The following is a 15,431-nucleotide window of genomic DNA, read 5'->3' as shown; positions in this document are numbered from 1 at the left end:
TTCCTGGGATTGCGATGTACGGCATAATAGGCATCTGGACTTAAAAATCCGGGTGTTGACAGTATTGATCAAGTTATGATAACATGTCACTTCAGAAATTATCCTTGTTATCGTTTACCTACTCGAGGGCGAGTAGGAACTAAACTTGGGGATGCTTGATACGTCTCAAACGTATCTATAATTTCTTATGTTCCATGCTACTTTTATGATGTTACTCACATGTTTTATACACACTTTATGTCATTATTATGCATTTTCCGGCACTAACCTATTGACGAGATGCCGAAGAGCCAGTTGCTGTTTTCTGCTGTTTTTGGTTTCAGAAATCCTACAAAGGAAATATTCTCGGAATTGGATGAAATCAACGCCCAGGGTCTTATTTTTCCACGAAGCTTCCAGAAGACCGAAGGGGATACGAAGTGGGGCCACGAGGTGGCCAGACCATAGGCCGGCGCGGCCAGAGGGGGGCCCGCGCCACCCTATGGGTCCCTCGCGCCGCCTCAAACCCTACCCTTCCGCCTACTTAAAGCCTTTGTCATGAAACCCCCTGTACCGAGAGCCACGATACGGAAAACCTTCCAGAGACGCAGCCGCCGCCAATCCCATCTCGGGGGATTAAGGAGATCGCCTCCGGCACCCTGCCAGAGAGGGGAATCATCTCCCGGAGGACTCTTCATCGCCATGATCGCCTCCGGATTGATGTGTGAGTAGTTCACCCCTGGACTATGGGTCCATAGCAGTAGCTAGATGGTTGTCTTCTCCTCATTGTGCTATCATGTTAGATCTTGTGAGCTGCCTATCATGATCAAGATCATCTATTTGTAATGCTACATGTTGTGTTTGTTGGGATCCGATGAATATGGAATACTATGTCAAGTTGATTATGAATCTATCATATATGTTGTTTATGTTCTTGCATGCTCTCCATTGCTAGTAGAGGCTCTGGCCAAGTTGATACTTGTAACTCCAAGTGGGAGTATTTATGCTCGATAGTGGGTTCATGCCTCCATTGAATCTGGGACAGTGACAGAAAGTTCTAAGGTTGTGGATGTGCTGCTGCCACTAGGGATAAAACATCGATGCTTTGTCTAACGATATTTGTGTTGATTACATTACGCACCATACTTAATGCAATTGTCTGTTGTTTGCAACTTAATACTGGAAGGGGTGCGGATGCTAACCCGAAGGTGGACTTTTTAGGCATAGATGCATGTTGGATAGCGGTCTATGTACTTTGTCGTAATGCCCTGATTAAATCTCATAGTATTCATCGTGACATGTATGTCCATTGTTATGCCCTCTCTATTTGTCAATTGCCCAACTGTAATTTGTTCACCCAACATGCTATTTATCTTATGGGAGAGACACCACTAGTGAACTGTGGACCCTGGTCCATTCTTTACATCTGAAATACAATCTACTGCAATACTTGTTCTTTACTGTTCTTCGCAAACAAACATCATCTTCCACACTATACGGTTAATCCTTTGTTTACAGCAAGTCGGTGAGATTGACAACCTCACTGTTACGTTGGGGCAAAGTACTTTGATTGTGTTGTGCAGGTTCCACGTTGGCGCCGGAATCCCTGGTGTTGCGCCGCACTACACTCCGTCACCAACAACCTTCACGTGTTCCTTGACTCCTACTGGTTCGATAACCTTGGTTTCTTACTGAGGGAAAACTTGCTACTGTACGCATCACACCTTACTCTTGGGGTTCCCAACGGACGTGTGTTAACTGCACGCATCAGCTCTCATCTCCGAGCGGTATTGGCGATGGCGGGGCCTCCTCCTCCTCATGTGCTAGGATCTTCAGTCGGAGCTTCGCGGCTGAATCAGATGGGATTCGATCATGTGCACCCATATTTCTGATCGTGCAGCTTCGGGAGGAAATGGCGCGAAGCTTCGCTATCTATTGCCATCATGAGACATGTTAGTTTTCGATTTCCATGGAGAAGACAGTTGCAGAGAACGTTATGGCGATTGAGGGTCCGAGGTCTAGTAATGACACTAAGTCCTCGTGGCAAAGAGAGCTCTACTTGGTGTTTCTTGACTTGCGGCTGCGACATCGACAAGCAGGGGTGGCGGCATGGGAGGAGTACATAGTCTTGTCTTTTAGGGTGAAAATTCAATGGCTGGCCTTTTGTGTCTGGCAATGATCTTGTTGAAGGCATTGTTTTGAGAGGGCAAACTTGTTCCATTGTGAAAATTCAAGAGCTGGCCTTAATTGGTTGTGCCTAGTAATGACCTTGTTGAAGGCATCATTTTGGGAGCACAGACTTCGGATGCTATCTTGGCGGGTTTATGTTGCCCTACAAGGTTTTGATCATCATTGTGGGATTTTTTTGTTGTTGTTGTATGGTTGTGCGTATCTGTAATGTCTTTAGGATATTACTTTGTTACAGAGACTAGGTATAATTGGTATCTTTAATATACTATAGTAAGTATGCACGTGCACACACGTCCTAACATTCTATCAAAATATTGCATCTGATGACCGTAATGAAATTACATTCGTACGTTTTGGTAAAAACAATTCACAGCAAGATTTCTGAATTTTCGTTCTTTATAAAATTCACCTCCATTGTACTTAGTTGTGAAATTTTTGTGCTATCAACTCATTATTGTTAAGTTATGTGACATAGAGCTTCGTTTCGACCATTTATATCATCACACTAAACAACACAGCGTTGGCCTTACATATATACAAGTTTTAGAGTGGTTGGCATTTTTAATTACCATCCATTCACTTCGATTTTACAGTGGTAAATAGACGGAACCAAAAATGTGGAACCGAATTTAATATATTTTACGGAAATTATAAAATACAAGCATCCTTTCGATCGGCCGAAGCATCCGTTGGAACTCCACAAATCTTAAAGCAATTGACCATATCCGATGAACCGAAGACCCTGCCGACTGCCGAGGCGTGCCAGAATAAAACCGGCAAACCGTGGTTCCGTCGGGTTTTACACACTGAAGTACTAACCGGCCAAAAAAATTGAACGTTGTACCTGGCAAATATGTGCGCAACGGGTTGAACCAACTGAGCTATGATTATTTTTTATGTACAACATGGAGACATGTATCTTTTTTACATCATAGAAACGGTATCACTTGGCTGGTGCTAGCTTTGCTCCTTGTTGATGTATACACACGGTATCACTCTGCTGTTGCTATAGCTTGCTGTTTGCGAACACGTTGCCTCTAACTTTTGTAGTCTGTATACAAATCACACCTTGGCTAGTTGGCAAAATGCATATTGCATGTGTTTGCACATGGCAAGTTTCTCTAAATAAGGAAATAAATAAAATTTTGCCCCGCTTTATAAATAAACTCATATATTGCCAAACCGATACAAGGTGATGAAGATAAACCTTTTACAAAGCATATCATAGATAAACAAAAAAAAAAGAGCCAAGGATTGCTACCGAAGCCACCAAAACGGGACAAGAAGGATTGGAGCTTCACGGCGACGCCTCCAAGAAGGTAACAACGGATGTGTATGCACCATCGTTATCAAGACCACAAGGTCAAGGGTTTTCACCTGAAGCCCTAGCACGGAAAGCGTCACCATAACGGTGCCATCAAGAGGGTTACGACACCCAAAGGAACTGTTTGGAGTCGAAACGTTGAGCTTTCGCCCAGAAAAAACTCTCGCACACACTCGATAACACGGACTGTCGACTGTCCCCAAGCCCAGCTTCCAGAACACGATCTAGGAGAAGCCCTTTCTAAAGTGCTTGTGTGGTACCACCGCCGCACCAGGCCAGTGCTGATGTCTGAGACTTTCTGTAGGCGCGACCTCGATCCACTGTCGCCGCTGCAGACGTGAGGGCCGCCACCCACTGTCGCCTCCACATGCGAGAGGATTCCCATGGCGCAGTACGTCGGCTGCCGCTCCAACAATCCCTGTCGACCTTCGCGTAGTTGCACCGCCAGAAAGATAGAGTGCCGCCTCATACGGCCCGCATCCCACCTAGTTTTTTTTCCTAGTAGCACATTTTTTCTCTATCAAAAAAAAGGCTGCTAAAAGTTCTTGAGAAAAAAAAGTATGACTCACATCGAATATATATTTTTCATGAAAAGTGCAACTTGTATCTTTTTTTCTACTTGCACATTTCTTCTCTATCAAAAAACCGGTTGTTAATAAAAATTCTTGAGAAAATAATAGTGCGGCCCGTAAAATGACAAGAGAAAAAATTAGAAAAATATTGGTTGTACTTTTGTCGACAAAAATTGCAACTTTGGAGAAAAATACGATCCATATAAATGACCAAAAATAGGAAAATACTACCAACATAAATAAATAACAAAAAAGGAAATTGCATATAAAATATGGTTGCATTTTTATGAGGTATGTGAACATTTTTTTAAAGGTGCGACTAGAAAAATGAAATTAAAAAAAGTATACAAATAATATAAATAATGAGAAAAGAGGCAAACAAAATCAGCACTTCAATATTGATGCCTCAGCTCCGGATTACTTCCGTAATGATAATCGCATCAACTCACACAAAATGTAGCAGGGTTACACTACCGAACAAAGGGAACTTCTCATGAAATAAGCGAGCATAATTACCATACAGGTAAACAAATTGTGACTTCCAATGTTCAAGAGAATCGACAACAATGATCGATGTCTGGGCACCCCAGAGTGCATCATTCTCCAAATATGCTCGTCCATGTTGAGGAAGCATTTGGCGTACCCAGCTGACGTTGCACATCAGCTCAACCAGGATTTGAGCATATGGCATGCACCCTCAACCTGGCTCACCTCCTTCATGGGCAAACCACTGGTCTCCCCACCAGGAAACATTGAGTAAAACGAGACGTGATCCACCAATTGATTGGAGACCTAGAGATATAAAAGGTAACACTGATTAGTCGACAATTTAACAAATCTCTACTAGAGTATTAACATGTCAGATGGTTCAATCGGTAAACTTACATAGGAGGTGAAATCCTCCACGGAGTGAGAACCACCAAAGAGAGCGCAGTACTTGACGCTCAGATAAAACGGCGTTATACCAATCCCTTGGATGTACAGACGCTCCAGGTGCGTAGATTTGCTTGATATTCTAGCGGGCGTGTCCATGGTCTACACAACGCAAAGGAACGTGAAACGAGTAAGTTATATTCACAAAAGTACAGCCAAAAAATTAAGGTTGTAGAGCATAAATATGTACCTTGGTGATTGGATGCACAATGACGGTTTCAGCATCTAGCGTGCCGCTGGGTACCAGCTCAGCTCGACTACAACAAGCATAGCTAGAACAGTCCATGTATAGCTCCTTCACTCGCAGGGCTTCTCCAAGCGAGATATGCGTCCGGCGGTGGTTACCTCCAAAGTTGAACCTGGATAGATTGGGAGCTTTGCTCTTTACCGCTTGCAGATCGTCGCATCCGTCCACCTTTAGGAATTCTAGCCGTTGGAGAGAGCCAGGTATGCTCAAGCAGATTATGCCACTGCAATACCTGAGAGAAAATCGCTCTAAGGCTGAAGAAGTGGAGAGAAGGCACCATAGCCCCTCCCCTGTGGCATGCACAAAACTCAAGTCTAATACTGTGAGGTTCCTCAAGGACCAAGGGCCAGTCGTGGGACAGAAGAAACAATTGGCGAGCTCAAGATGACGGATCGAGTCTCCCTTCCCGTCGGACAGAAGCGAGCAAGGGAACCCATATGTGCCATCTTTCGAGGACAAGAAAAGGGTGACCTTCTCAATCCCGGGTGTAGCAGCCATCTGAAGCCATCTGTCGAGTCTTCCATGGTTCCTCGCCTTGTAATGAGGGGCCATGCGAAACTCCAACGTCTTTATGCCGGTGCCGGAGTGCTTCTTCAAGATGCGGTCAACCTTTTTGGTGAAATCCTTAGAGATCCCCTTCTTTCGGTGTGTTTCTCTACCCAACCCAAGCGAGTCCTTGCTGAAGGAGAGGTTGGGGAGGCGTCTCCAGGACCAACGGAAGGCGTGGGAGACGCAGGCCGTTCGGGCAGCGTCTCGCAGCGGCAGCAGGGAATGTATGTGACACCAGATGTCCTGCAACACACACATGCATGTATGGGTTAAATGTTCACTATGGGACTATAAATGTATTATCAACCGGGGAAAAGAATAACACGAAGTTACATGGCAAGCCAGGTGCTGGATCTGACTATATTCTGTTGTTATAACATAAAGGCCGGGTATAATTGGTATAGTCTTGATATGAATGACATATTGAACTTTGTGAAGAAAAAAAACATATCTTCACATGAAGAAATAGTTGTTGGTAAGCCATATAAAGCACCTGAAGCTCAAGAATCGGTTTCCTATTTAGCCAAAAAGGAGTGTACGTCGAGCATACGAGAGTGCAGCTTAATCATTAAGATGTCACGTCATACATGTACTACTACATATGTATGTGTACAAATCTGTGCAGTTGAAGCACCCCATGGTATTCTACTCACAGTATAATTATTAGCGTATAAGCAATGCATGGATTTCTATAAAAGTACCTCTGGAAGGCTTGGCCCTGCATACACTTTATCTTCTTGTCGTTGGCACGGCGAGGTCTTTCTTCTTTTAGCCCGTGGCGCATCTGCAGCCGCAGCCCAGTTTCGAGGGATATTACCAGGCGGCTGGTTTTGGCGGCGGTGACGGCGGCGCGTGGCCATGATCGGCTGATCCGGCGCCGGCGGCGATTACAATTGGGTCAGCAGCAGCGACGAGAGATCGACAAGGTCTGCGCGCGATGGCAAAGCTAGATCGATCTGGGAAGCGCCTGGAATTGATGTGGCCGGTTGATCTGTACAAAGCAGCAAGAGTTAAATACAATAAGAGTCCCTGTACTTGAGCGCATAGTTTGATTTAGTCCCCGTACTCACATTTTGCAGAATCGTTGCCATATATGCTTGTGAATTGGAGGCAAATTTGACAAAAATAACCCTTGGGCGAAAGGAATGTCATAAATGCACCATCGGCGAAACTATTTCAAAAAATTAACCCTCCAGTGTCGCGCCTGCAACGACGGTGTTGCAAGCCTCTGTGTCGCGCCCCACTGCTCGGCGTGGCCTGGCGGGCCCCGGTGCGCGGTCGTGCAACGCCCCAGACAAGGGCGCGGCACGCAGACGAGCAACGCCGGCACCGGGGGCGCGGCACTGGCGCACGCATAAGACCGCCCAGGCCCGCCCGAGCCGGCCACTTCATCTCTTTGCGCTGGTTGAGAGGAGTGGCGGCGGCTGCTAGGGTTTTCTCTCCCCCTCTTCTAATCCCCACCCAAACTTCACAGATCTGAGACATTTCTCCGTGGATTTCGAACCCTCCAAGTTCTTAGAGGTGCTCTCCCTCATTTCTCTTGTTTTTGACCTATTGGGTTGTTGTTTTTGTTGTTGCACATGTCCCAATCTTGGAATCCCTAAATATATGAATTGACCCAAATGCTTGAAATGTGTAGTTATTTTGACCTATTTTGGGCTCCTATGGTGTATATGATGCATTTTGCTTAAGATTGGTAGGTTAGGGTTAGTGCTATTGTTATGCTTTTGTTATGGTGTGTTATGATTAGGGTTAGGATTAATGTTGGCTTGGTGTATATAAAGCGGTTTGTTGTTATATTTATATATTTTAGGGATGGCGAGAATTGTCCATGTTCATCATGTGGACAAGGACTCTTTTTTGAAAGGAAACATTGACCCGGACCCGGATGAGGTTGACTTGGTGTTCGAGCGTAGAGGTCTTGGAACAAGTTAGGATTGATTTGAATTGGATGGACCCGAGTTATGTAGTTGAGTTGGAGGGAAGACATAATGCGGGGTTCGGAATGCATGTTCGTTGGAAGACAATGCGTATCAACTCGGAGCAACGTTGGGTTGCATACAAGGAGGGGGTGGCAGAATCACTAGATAAGGCTCTTGAGTTGTTCGCCACCAAAAAGGTTGATACAGCTTTGCACTTGGTCTTGAACCGTCTTGCCTCCCCGTTGAATGGTACGAGTCATCAACCTTTGAACCAAGAGGAAATAAGCGAGCCTCGTTGTAATCATGAGCCAAATGATGAGGAGGAATAAGATGGGAATGAGGTTGAGCTTCACGAGAACAATGTTGGAGATTTAGATAAGTATTATATCCAAGAAAATATGGACCGTGAGATCCCGTATAGTCGATGCTATGCATCGGACTCGGATGATGATGGTCCCGATGAAGAAATTGATGAAGAGGGATTCACGGCCAAGGAGGCGGAAGCCCACGAGAAAGTATTGGGACGGGATCATCGGGTACCCTTGTTTCGTGATCATAGTCTTGCGGATGAAGCCATAGTTGATGGCGGTAAGGGTGTAGTGCTTGGACCGAGGCATATTTCTCACCGGGATGATAATCACGCGATGAATGGGATTGCTTCCGGAATAAAGTTCTCAACATTGTTGGAGTTGAAGCATTGGCTTAAGGAGTACTCGGTGAAGCATCATCGTCCGTACAAGGTGGTTCACTCGGACGTCAAGCAACGTTACACGGTTAAATGCGAGGAGGATGGATGCCCTTGGGTTGTGCGTGCAAGACCATTGAAGGGAGGCCCCGATTGGCACATTTCTAGTTGTGTATCAACTCACATGTGCCGAGGAATGAGGATGGATGGAAAAGATGCCAAGCACGAGCACCGGCAACTTAAATCTAAGTTCATCGCATATAGGCTTTCGAACTCCATCTCGTCACTTCCAACAATGAGCATCAAGAGTGTGCAGGAGCTTGTGCAAGCTATCTTCAACTACGAGGTGAAGTACGAAAAGGCATGGAAGGCGAAGCAGGCCCATTTAAGATGTTGTATGGTGATTGGGAGGAAGCATATAACCGACTCCCTAGGTTGTTAGGAGCGATGGCCGTCGCTAACCTGGGCATGGTTCATGTGGTTGAACCGTATGGCAATATGACAAGGATTTACAATGGGAAGAAGGTTCGAGTATTTGGCCGTGCATTTTGGGCATTTCAGCAATGCGTGAGAGCTTTTGAACATTGCAGGCCTATCATCTGCGTCGATGGTACCTTCTTGACCAGACAATTCAAGGCACTCTCTTGGTTGCAATAGCAAATGATGGACAAAACCGGTTGGTTCCTTTGGCCTTTGCTTTGGTTGAAGTGGAGAATAATGATAATTGGGAGTGGTTCTTCCATATTTTGAGAATGAAGGTATTGCCAACCCACAGAGAAACATGTGTCATCTCGGATCGTCATCAAGGAATCCTCAATGCGGTGATGATTGACATTCCTGGTTATGCTCCTTTGCACCATCGATGGTGCATGAGAAATTTTTGTGCAAACTTCTATAGGGCTTGTGGGAGCAAGGAGTTGGCGGATGATCTCCAAGATTATTGTCTAGCTTACACGGACCGACGTTTCGCAAACCTGTACAACAGATTGCTTGCTAACAAAAAAACTCAATCCTGGAGGTCTCGAGTTTCTCAATAGGCACATTTAAGATGTGCCTAACTGGGCATGAGCATATGATGAGGGAGGACGGAGGTATGGTCATATGACAAGCAACTTGGCAGAATGTTTTAGCAAGGTGTTGAAAGGTGTCCGTGCATTGCTGATGACCCACAAGTATAGGGGGTGTATCGTAGTACTTTCGATAAATAAGAGTGTCGAACCCAACGAGGAGCAGAAGGTGTTGACAAGCAGTTTCGATGAAGGATTCACTGTAAATGCTCACAGACAAGTATTCAGGGGGTTTTGATATAGCAGATAAATAAAGTACAAGTAAATAAAATGTGAGAGTAATAGTTGCAGCAAGTGGCCCAATCCTTTTTAGCACAAAGGACAAGCTGATTTGTTTACTTATAATGACCAAACGTTCTTGAGGACACACGGGAATTTAGTCTAGTGCTTTCGCATCATATAGTTGATTAATCTTCATTGTTTTGATAAGTGTTGTGTGGGTGAACCTATGCTAATGCATCGCCCTTCCTAGGACTAATACATACTTGTGATTATACCCCTTGCAAGCATCCACAAATACAAGAAAGTAATTAAGATAAATCTAACCACAGCCTTAAACTCTGAGATCCTGCTTCCCTCCTGCATCGATATACCAACGGGGGTTCAGGTTGCTGTCACTCCGGCAACCCCACAATTAGCAAACGAATACAAGATGCATTCCCCTAGGCCCATAAAGGTGAAGTATCATGTAGTCGACGTTCACATGACACCACTAGAAGAATAACACCACAACTTAAATATCAAACCATTAAATATTACTCAACATAGTTCACTACTAACATTTAGACTTCACCCATGTCCTCAAGAACTAAACGAACTACTCACGAGACATCGTATGGAACATGATCAGAGGTGATATGATGATGAATAACAATCTGAACATAAACCTTGGTTCAATGGTTTCACTCAATAGCATCAATAACAAGGAGTAATCAATACCGGGAGAGTTTCCCCTATGAAATAATCAAGATTCAACCCTAGATGTTACAGCGGTGACGAGGTGCAGCGGTGGAGATGACGGTGACGGCGGTGGATATGATGGTGATGATGATCCCAATGAAGTCCAGCTCGATGACGGTGACGATGGCGTCGATTTCCCCCTCCGGGAGGGAATTTCCCCTACGGATTTCAGCCTGTCGGAGACCTCTTTTCTCTCTGGTGTTTTCCGCCCCGCAGAGGCGGCTGTGTCTCCTCGCGATTATCCCCCACACCTTAGGTTTTCGGGTAGATGAAGTACGCGAAAGAGAGGCGGCCGAGGGGGCTGTGGGCCCCCTCCCCACAAGGCGGCGCGGCCAGGGCAAGGCCCGCGCCGGCCTATGGGGGGGCCATGGCGGCCCTCCTCGGCTCCTCCTTTTGGTTGGCTCATTCTTCTGGAAAAATAAGATCTTCGGTGTAATTTCCGTCAATTGTTGATCTCCAGAAATATTGCATTCTGACGGTGCTTTTTCCAGCAGAATCCTGACTCCGGTGAATGATTCTCCAATAATCATGAAACATGAAAAATAGGTGAAATAACATAAGTATCATCTCTAAATATGAAATATATCAATAAATAACTGTAAATTATGATATAAAATAGTGATGCAAAATGGACGTATCAACTCCCCCCAAGCTTAGACTTCACTTGTCCCCAAGCGAAACTGAACTCAGTAAACAAGACCACATGTTTATGGAGTGAAGAGTCGATAAATAAAATACAGACAAGAAGCATCATATTAATTCACACAAGACATTCTAGTGAACAACTTCCTCATATAATTCAACTTGAAACAAGTAGAAGGAAATCACAAATAAAGGTACATAGGAAATCATAATTGGTGATGGCAAACTTCGTTCTTGGTCAGAGAACAATTAACAGATTATACTTATCTGTTGAGCAGCGCTCTTATATTAAAGCTTATACGACAAAACTTGCATACTCAATCATAATAATCTCCTCATAATCATTGATAACTTTCAAAGCTATATTTATTCAGATAAAACTTGTACTAAACAAGAAAGAATAAAAGGCATGATTAAATAGATCACAATATAGATGGTTGGATCACAACAACTCAATTGCTTGCTTAAGATGGAGGGAAATAGGTTTACTGACTCAACATGAAAGTAAAAGATAGGCCCTTCGCAGAGGGAAGCAGGGATTAAATCATGTGCTAGAGCTTTTTAATTTTGAAATCATATAAAGAGCATAAAAGTAAAGTTTTGAGAGGTGTTTGTTGTTGTCAACGAATGGTAGTGGGTACTCTAACCCCCTTGCCAAACAGACTCCCATGAAGGACGTTATCTCTACCAGCAAGGTAGATCATCCCTCTTCTCTTTTGTTTACACATGTACTTTAGTTTTATTTATGGATGACACTCCTCCCAACCTTTGCTTTCACAAGCCATGGCTAACCGAATCCTCGGGTGCCTTCCAACATTTCACATACCACGGAGGAGTGTCTATTTGCAAAATTAAGTTGCTTACTGATGAATCAGGGCAAAACATGCGAAGATAATTCTTAATGAAAGTTAATTAATTGGGGCTGGGAACCCCGTTGCCAGCTCTTTTTGCAAAATTATTGGATAAGCGGATGTGCCGCTAGTCCATTGGTGAAAGTTGCCCAACAAGATTGAAATATGAAACACACATACTTCCTCATGAGCTATAAAACATTGACACAAATAAGGGATGATAACTTTTGAATTGTTTAAAGGTAGCACATGAAGTATTTACTTGGAGTGGCGCAAAATACCACATAATAGGTAGTTATGGTGGACACAAATGGCATAGGTTTGGTTTTTAAAGGTTTGGATGCACGAGAGGCATTCCCTCTCAGTACAGGTCTTTGGCTAGCAAGGTTGATTAGCAAGCATAAGAGTTGAGGGAAACAAACAAATATACATGTGATAGAAACAATCATGCATCTTTCTTGTAAGCACAAATAATTTTAACTTCAGAATACTAAGCTCATAGCTAACAAGAAAGATAATGGAATAACATATCTACATGTATTTCCTCTTTTCTACTTAAACTCAAAGTGTTGTTGCTATTGACCAATGCTAAGTTTGCCAAAACCAAATAGATTTAATCAATGCTCCCAAAGTGATACCAATACTAACAACAAGATCAATCATATAATAGAGATTGCAAACTAAAATAAGGTGTGCAATATGTAAATGATAAAACTTCTCATTAATATTCCATAACGATAACTCACACCAAGGGATACATAGATAACCAACTAAAGAGAGATACTTCCACACTGCAACCATCTTATATGATAACTTCTCTACTCATGATATGACACTACTTGACAGTAAAAAGGTAAAAGATAGTGATGATGTGATACCGCGGCACTCCCCCCAAGCTTGGAACAAACCAAGGGGATGCCAATACCAATGATGAATTACTCCTTCAGTGGTGATGGTGAATCCTTGATAAGCTTCTTAACCAGCTCCTTTAACTCATCAATCTCGTAAGTGAGGTTGCGGATCAGCTCCGAGTTTTGCTCGACGCGGTTAAGAAGTATGTCAGACGGTGAGTCCCAACTCTTAGAGTTGTTTCCCCACTCCTCAGCTTCAGGTTTCATCCTTCCTACAGTGTTAGAACGATCCATATCCCAACCACTAGGCAATACTGCTTTGGGAATCCTTTCAATTTGACGACTATAAATTAGAGTGTGGAAGGGGTTGTCAATGCCTGGGGGAGATGTCCTTGGAGCTTGGTAGCGACGTGGGACTCCTCCTCCGGTGCTAATCCGTGCGCTTTTCTTGGTGTTGAACGGATTTGCTACCACTCCGATGCTTGCGACGGTGGCGAGCAGGTATACTCGCGGAACTTCCTCCACTTCTCCTTCATCCTCACTCTCGACTTCCTCCTTCAAATAGGGGTCTTGAATATCTTCCTCCAAAGGCTCGTTGTCCTTGTTGTTGGAGACCATGGTGCTTCTAGATCAAAAACAGATCCTGGCAGAAAACAGCTCGAAACAAAACACGACGAGAAAACGATATACGGACCTCCAGGGGTCCGGGAGATTATATAGCAAAAAATTTCGCGACAAAAGGAAAGTACCAGGTCGAACCAGAGTTGGAGAGGGACTCCGAGGGGCCGTCCTCATAGGGCGGCGCGACCAGGGTAGGGCCCGCGCCGGCCTATGGGGGCACGCCCTCGTGCATCTCCTCCTCTCCGTTTCGATCTCGTAATTTTTCATATTTTCCGAAAATAGCAAAAACATTGTTCGGAAAGTTAAACGCGGACTTTTTATTGTTGGAGATATGCCCAAGAGGCAATAATAAAATGGTTATTATAATATATCTTTGTGTTTATGATAATGTTTACATACCATGCTATAATTGTATTAACCGAAACATTAATACATGTGTGTTATGTGAACAACAAGGAGTCCCTAGTAAGCCTCTTGTATAACTAGCTTGTTGATTAATAGATGATCATACTTTCGTGATCATGAACATTGGATGTTATTAATAACAAGGTTATGTCATTATGTGAATGATGTAATGGACACACCCAATTAAGTGTAGCATAAGATCACGTCATTAAGTTATTTGCTATAAGCTTTTCGATACATAGTTACCTAGTCCTTTCGACCATGAGATCATGTAAATCACTTATACCGGAAAGGTACTTTGATTACATCAAACGCCACTGCGTAAATGGGTGGTTATAAAGGTGGGATTAAGTATCCGGAAAGTATGAGTTGAGGCATATATATGGATCAACAGTGGGATTTGTCCATCCCGATGACGGATAGATATACTCTGGGCCCTCTCGGTGGAATGTCATCTAAATAGCTTGCAAGCATATGAATGGTTCATAAGAGACCACATACCACGGTACGAGTAAAGAGTACTTGTCAGGAGACGAGGTTGAACAAGGTATAGAGATACCGATGATCAAACCTCGGACAAGTAAAATATCGCGTGACAAAGGGAATTGGTATCGTATGTGAATGGTTCATTCGATCACTAAGTCATCGTTGAATATGTGGGAGCCATTATGGATCTCCAGATCCCGCTATTGGTTATTGGTCAGAGAGAGGTCTCAACCATGTCTACATAGTTCGCGAACCGTAGGGTGACACACTTAAGGTTTGATGTCGTTTAAGTAGATATGGAATAAGGAATGGAGTTCGAAGTTTTGTTCGGAGTCTCGGATGGGATCCAGGACATCACGAAGAGGTCCGGAATGGTTCGGAGAATAAGATTCATATATAGGAAGTCATATTCCAAGTTTGAAAATGATCCGGTGCATTTATGGCAGGTTCTAGAAAGTTCTAGAAAAGTCCGGAAGAAATCACCATGGAAAGTGGAGTCCCGGAGGGACTCCACCTTGCATGGCCAGCCAAACCCTAAAGGGTGGAGTCCCAGGTGGACTCCACCATAGGTGGCCGGCCACCCCACCTAAAGGAAAGGTGGGAGTCCCACCTTGGGTAGGACTCCCTCCTTGAGTAGGTTTCCCACCTATGGGAGGTTTTGTTGTTGGGGTCTTATTCGAAGACTTGCACTACAACTCTTGGGGATTTCCACCTATATAATGAGGTGAAGAGGGAGGGGGCAGCCACTCTTGGCCGCACCACCTAGGGCTGCCCATGGCTGGCGCCCTAGCCACCCCCTCTCCCCAAACCCTAGCCTCTCCTCCTCCACATAATACTCCTGCAGCACACAGGCGAAGCCCTGCCGGAGTTCTCCACCACCACCGCCACCACGCCGTCGTGCTGCCGGGATTCCGAGGAGGATCTACTACTTCTGCTGCCCACTGGAACGGGGAGAAGGATGTCGTCATCAACACCGAACGTGTGACCGAGTACGGAGGTGCTGCCCGATTGTGGCACCGTCAAGATCTTCTACGCGCTTTTGAAAGCGGCAAGTGATCGTCTACCGCAGCAACGAGAGCCTCCTCTTGTAGGCTTTGGAAATCTTCAAGGGTTAGTCTCGTTCATCCCCTCATTGCTACCGTCTTCT

At 44.5% G+C, this 15,431-nt stretch overlaps 1 protein-coding gene across 1 annotated transcript; it reads right to left on the bottom strand.

Annotated features, from left to right (window-relative positions):
• Window positions 1-4,725: 4,725 nt before the first annotated feature.
• Window positions 4,726-6,654, bottom strand: LOC127303289 (F-box/LRR-repeat protein At3g26922-like). The gene is made up of 4 exons (XM_051334036.1): window positions 6,496-6,654; window positions 5,189-6,037; window positions 4,951-5,100; window positions 4,726-4,857 (listed from the first exon to the last, which is right to left on the bottom strand). The coding sequence occupies exons 1-4, from the start codon at window positions 6,652-6,654 to the stop codon at window positions 4,726-4,728; spliced, it is 1,290 nt and encodes a 429-aa protein (XP_051189996.1).
• Window positions 6,655-15,431: the final 8,777 nt, after the last annotated feature.

Source organism: Lolium perenne, chromosome 5 (assembly GCF_019359855.2).
Source record: "Lolium perenne isolate Kyuss_39 chromosome 5, Kyuss_2.0, whole genome shotgun sequence".
In the NCBI taxonomy this organism is placed as follows: domain Eukaryota; kingdom Viridiplantae; phylum Streptophyta; class Magnoliopsida; order Poales; family Poaceae; genus Lolium; species Lolium perenne.
This window is presented reverse-complemented; position numbering and strand designations above follow the sequence as displayed.

Coding starts and splice junctions, on each gene's coding strand:
- LOC127303289 (XM_051334036.1), bottom strand. CDS start 6,654: ATGGCCACGCGCCGCCGTCACCGCCGCCAAAACCAGCCGCCTGGTAAT. Junction 6,038..6,495: donor CAGGGCCAAGCCTTCCAGAG/GTACTTTTATAG, acceptor TGTGTGTTGCAG/GACATCTGGTGTCACATACA. Junction 5,101..5,188: donor TTGTGCATCCAATCACCAAG/GTACATATTTAT, acceptor TGCGTTGTGTAG/ACCATGGACACGCCCGCTAG.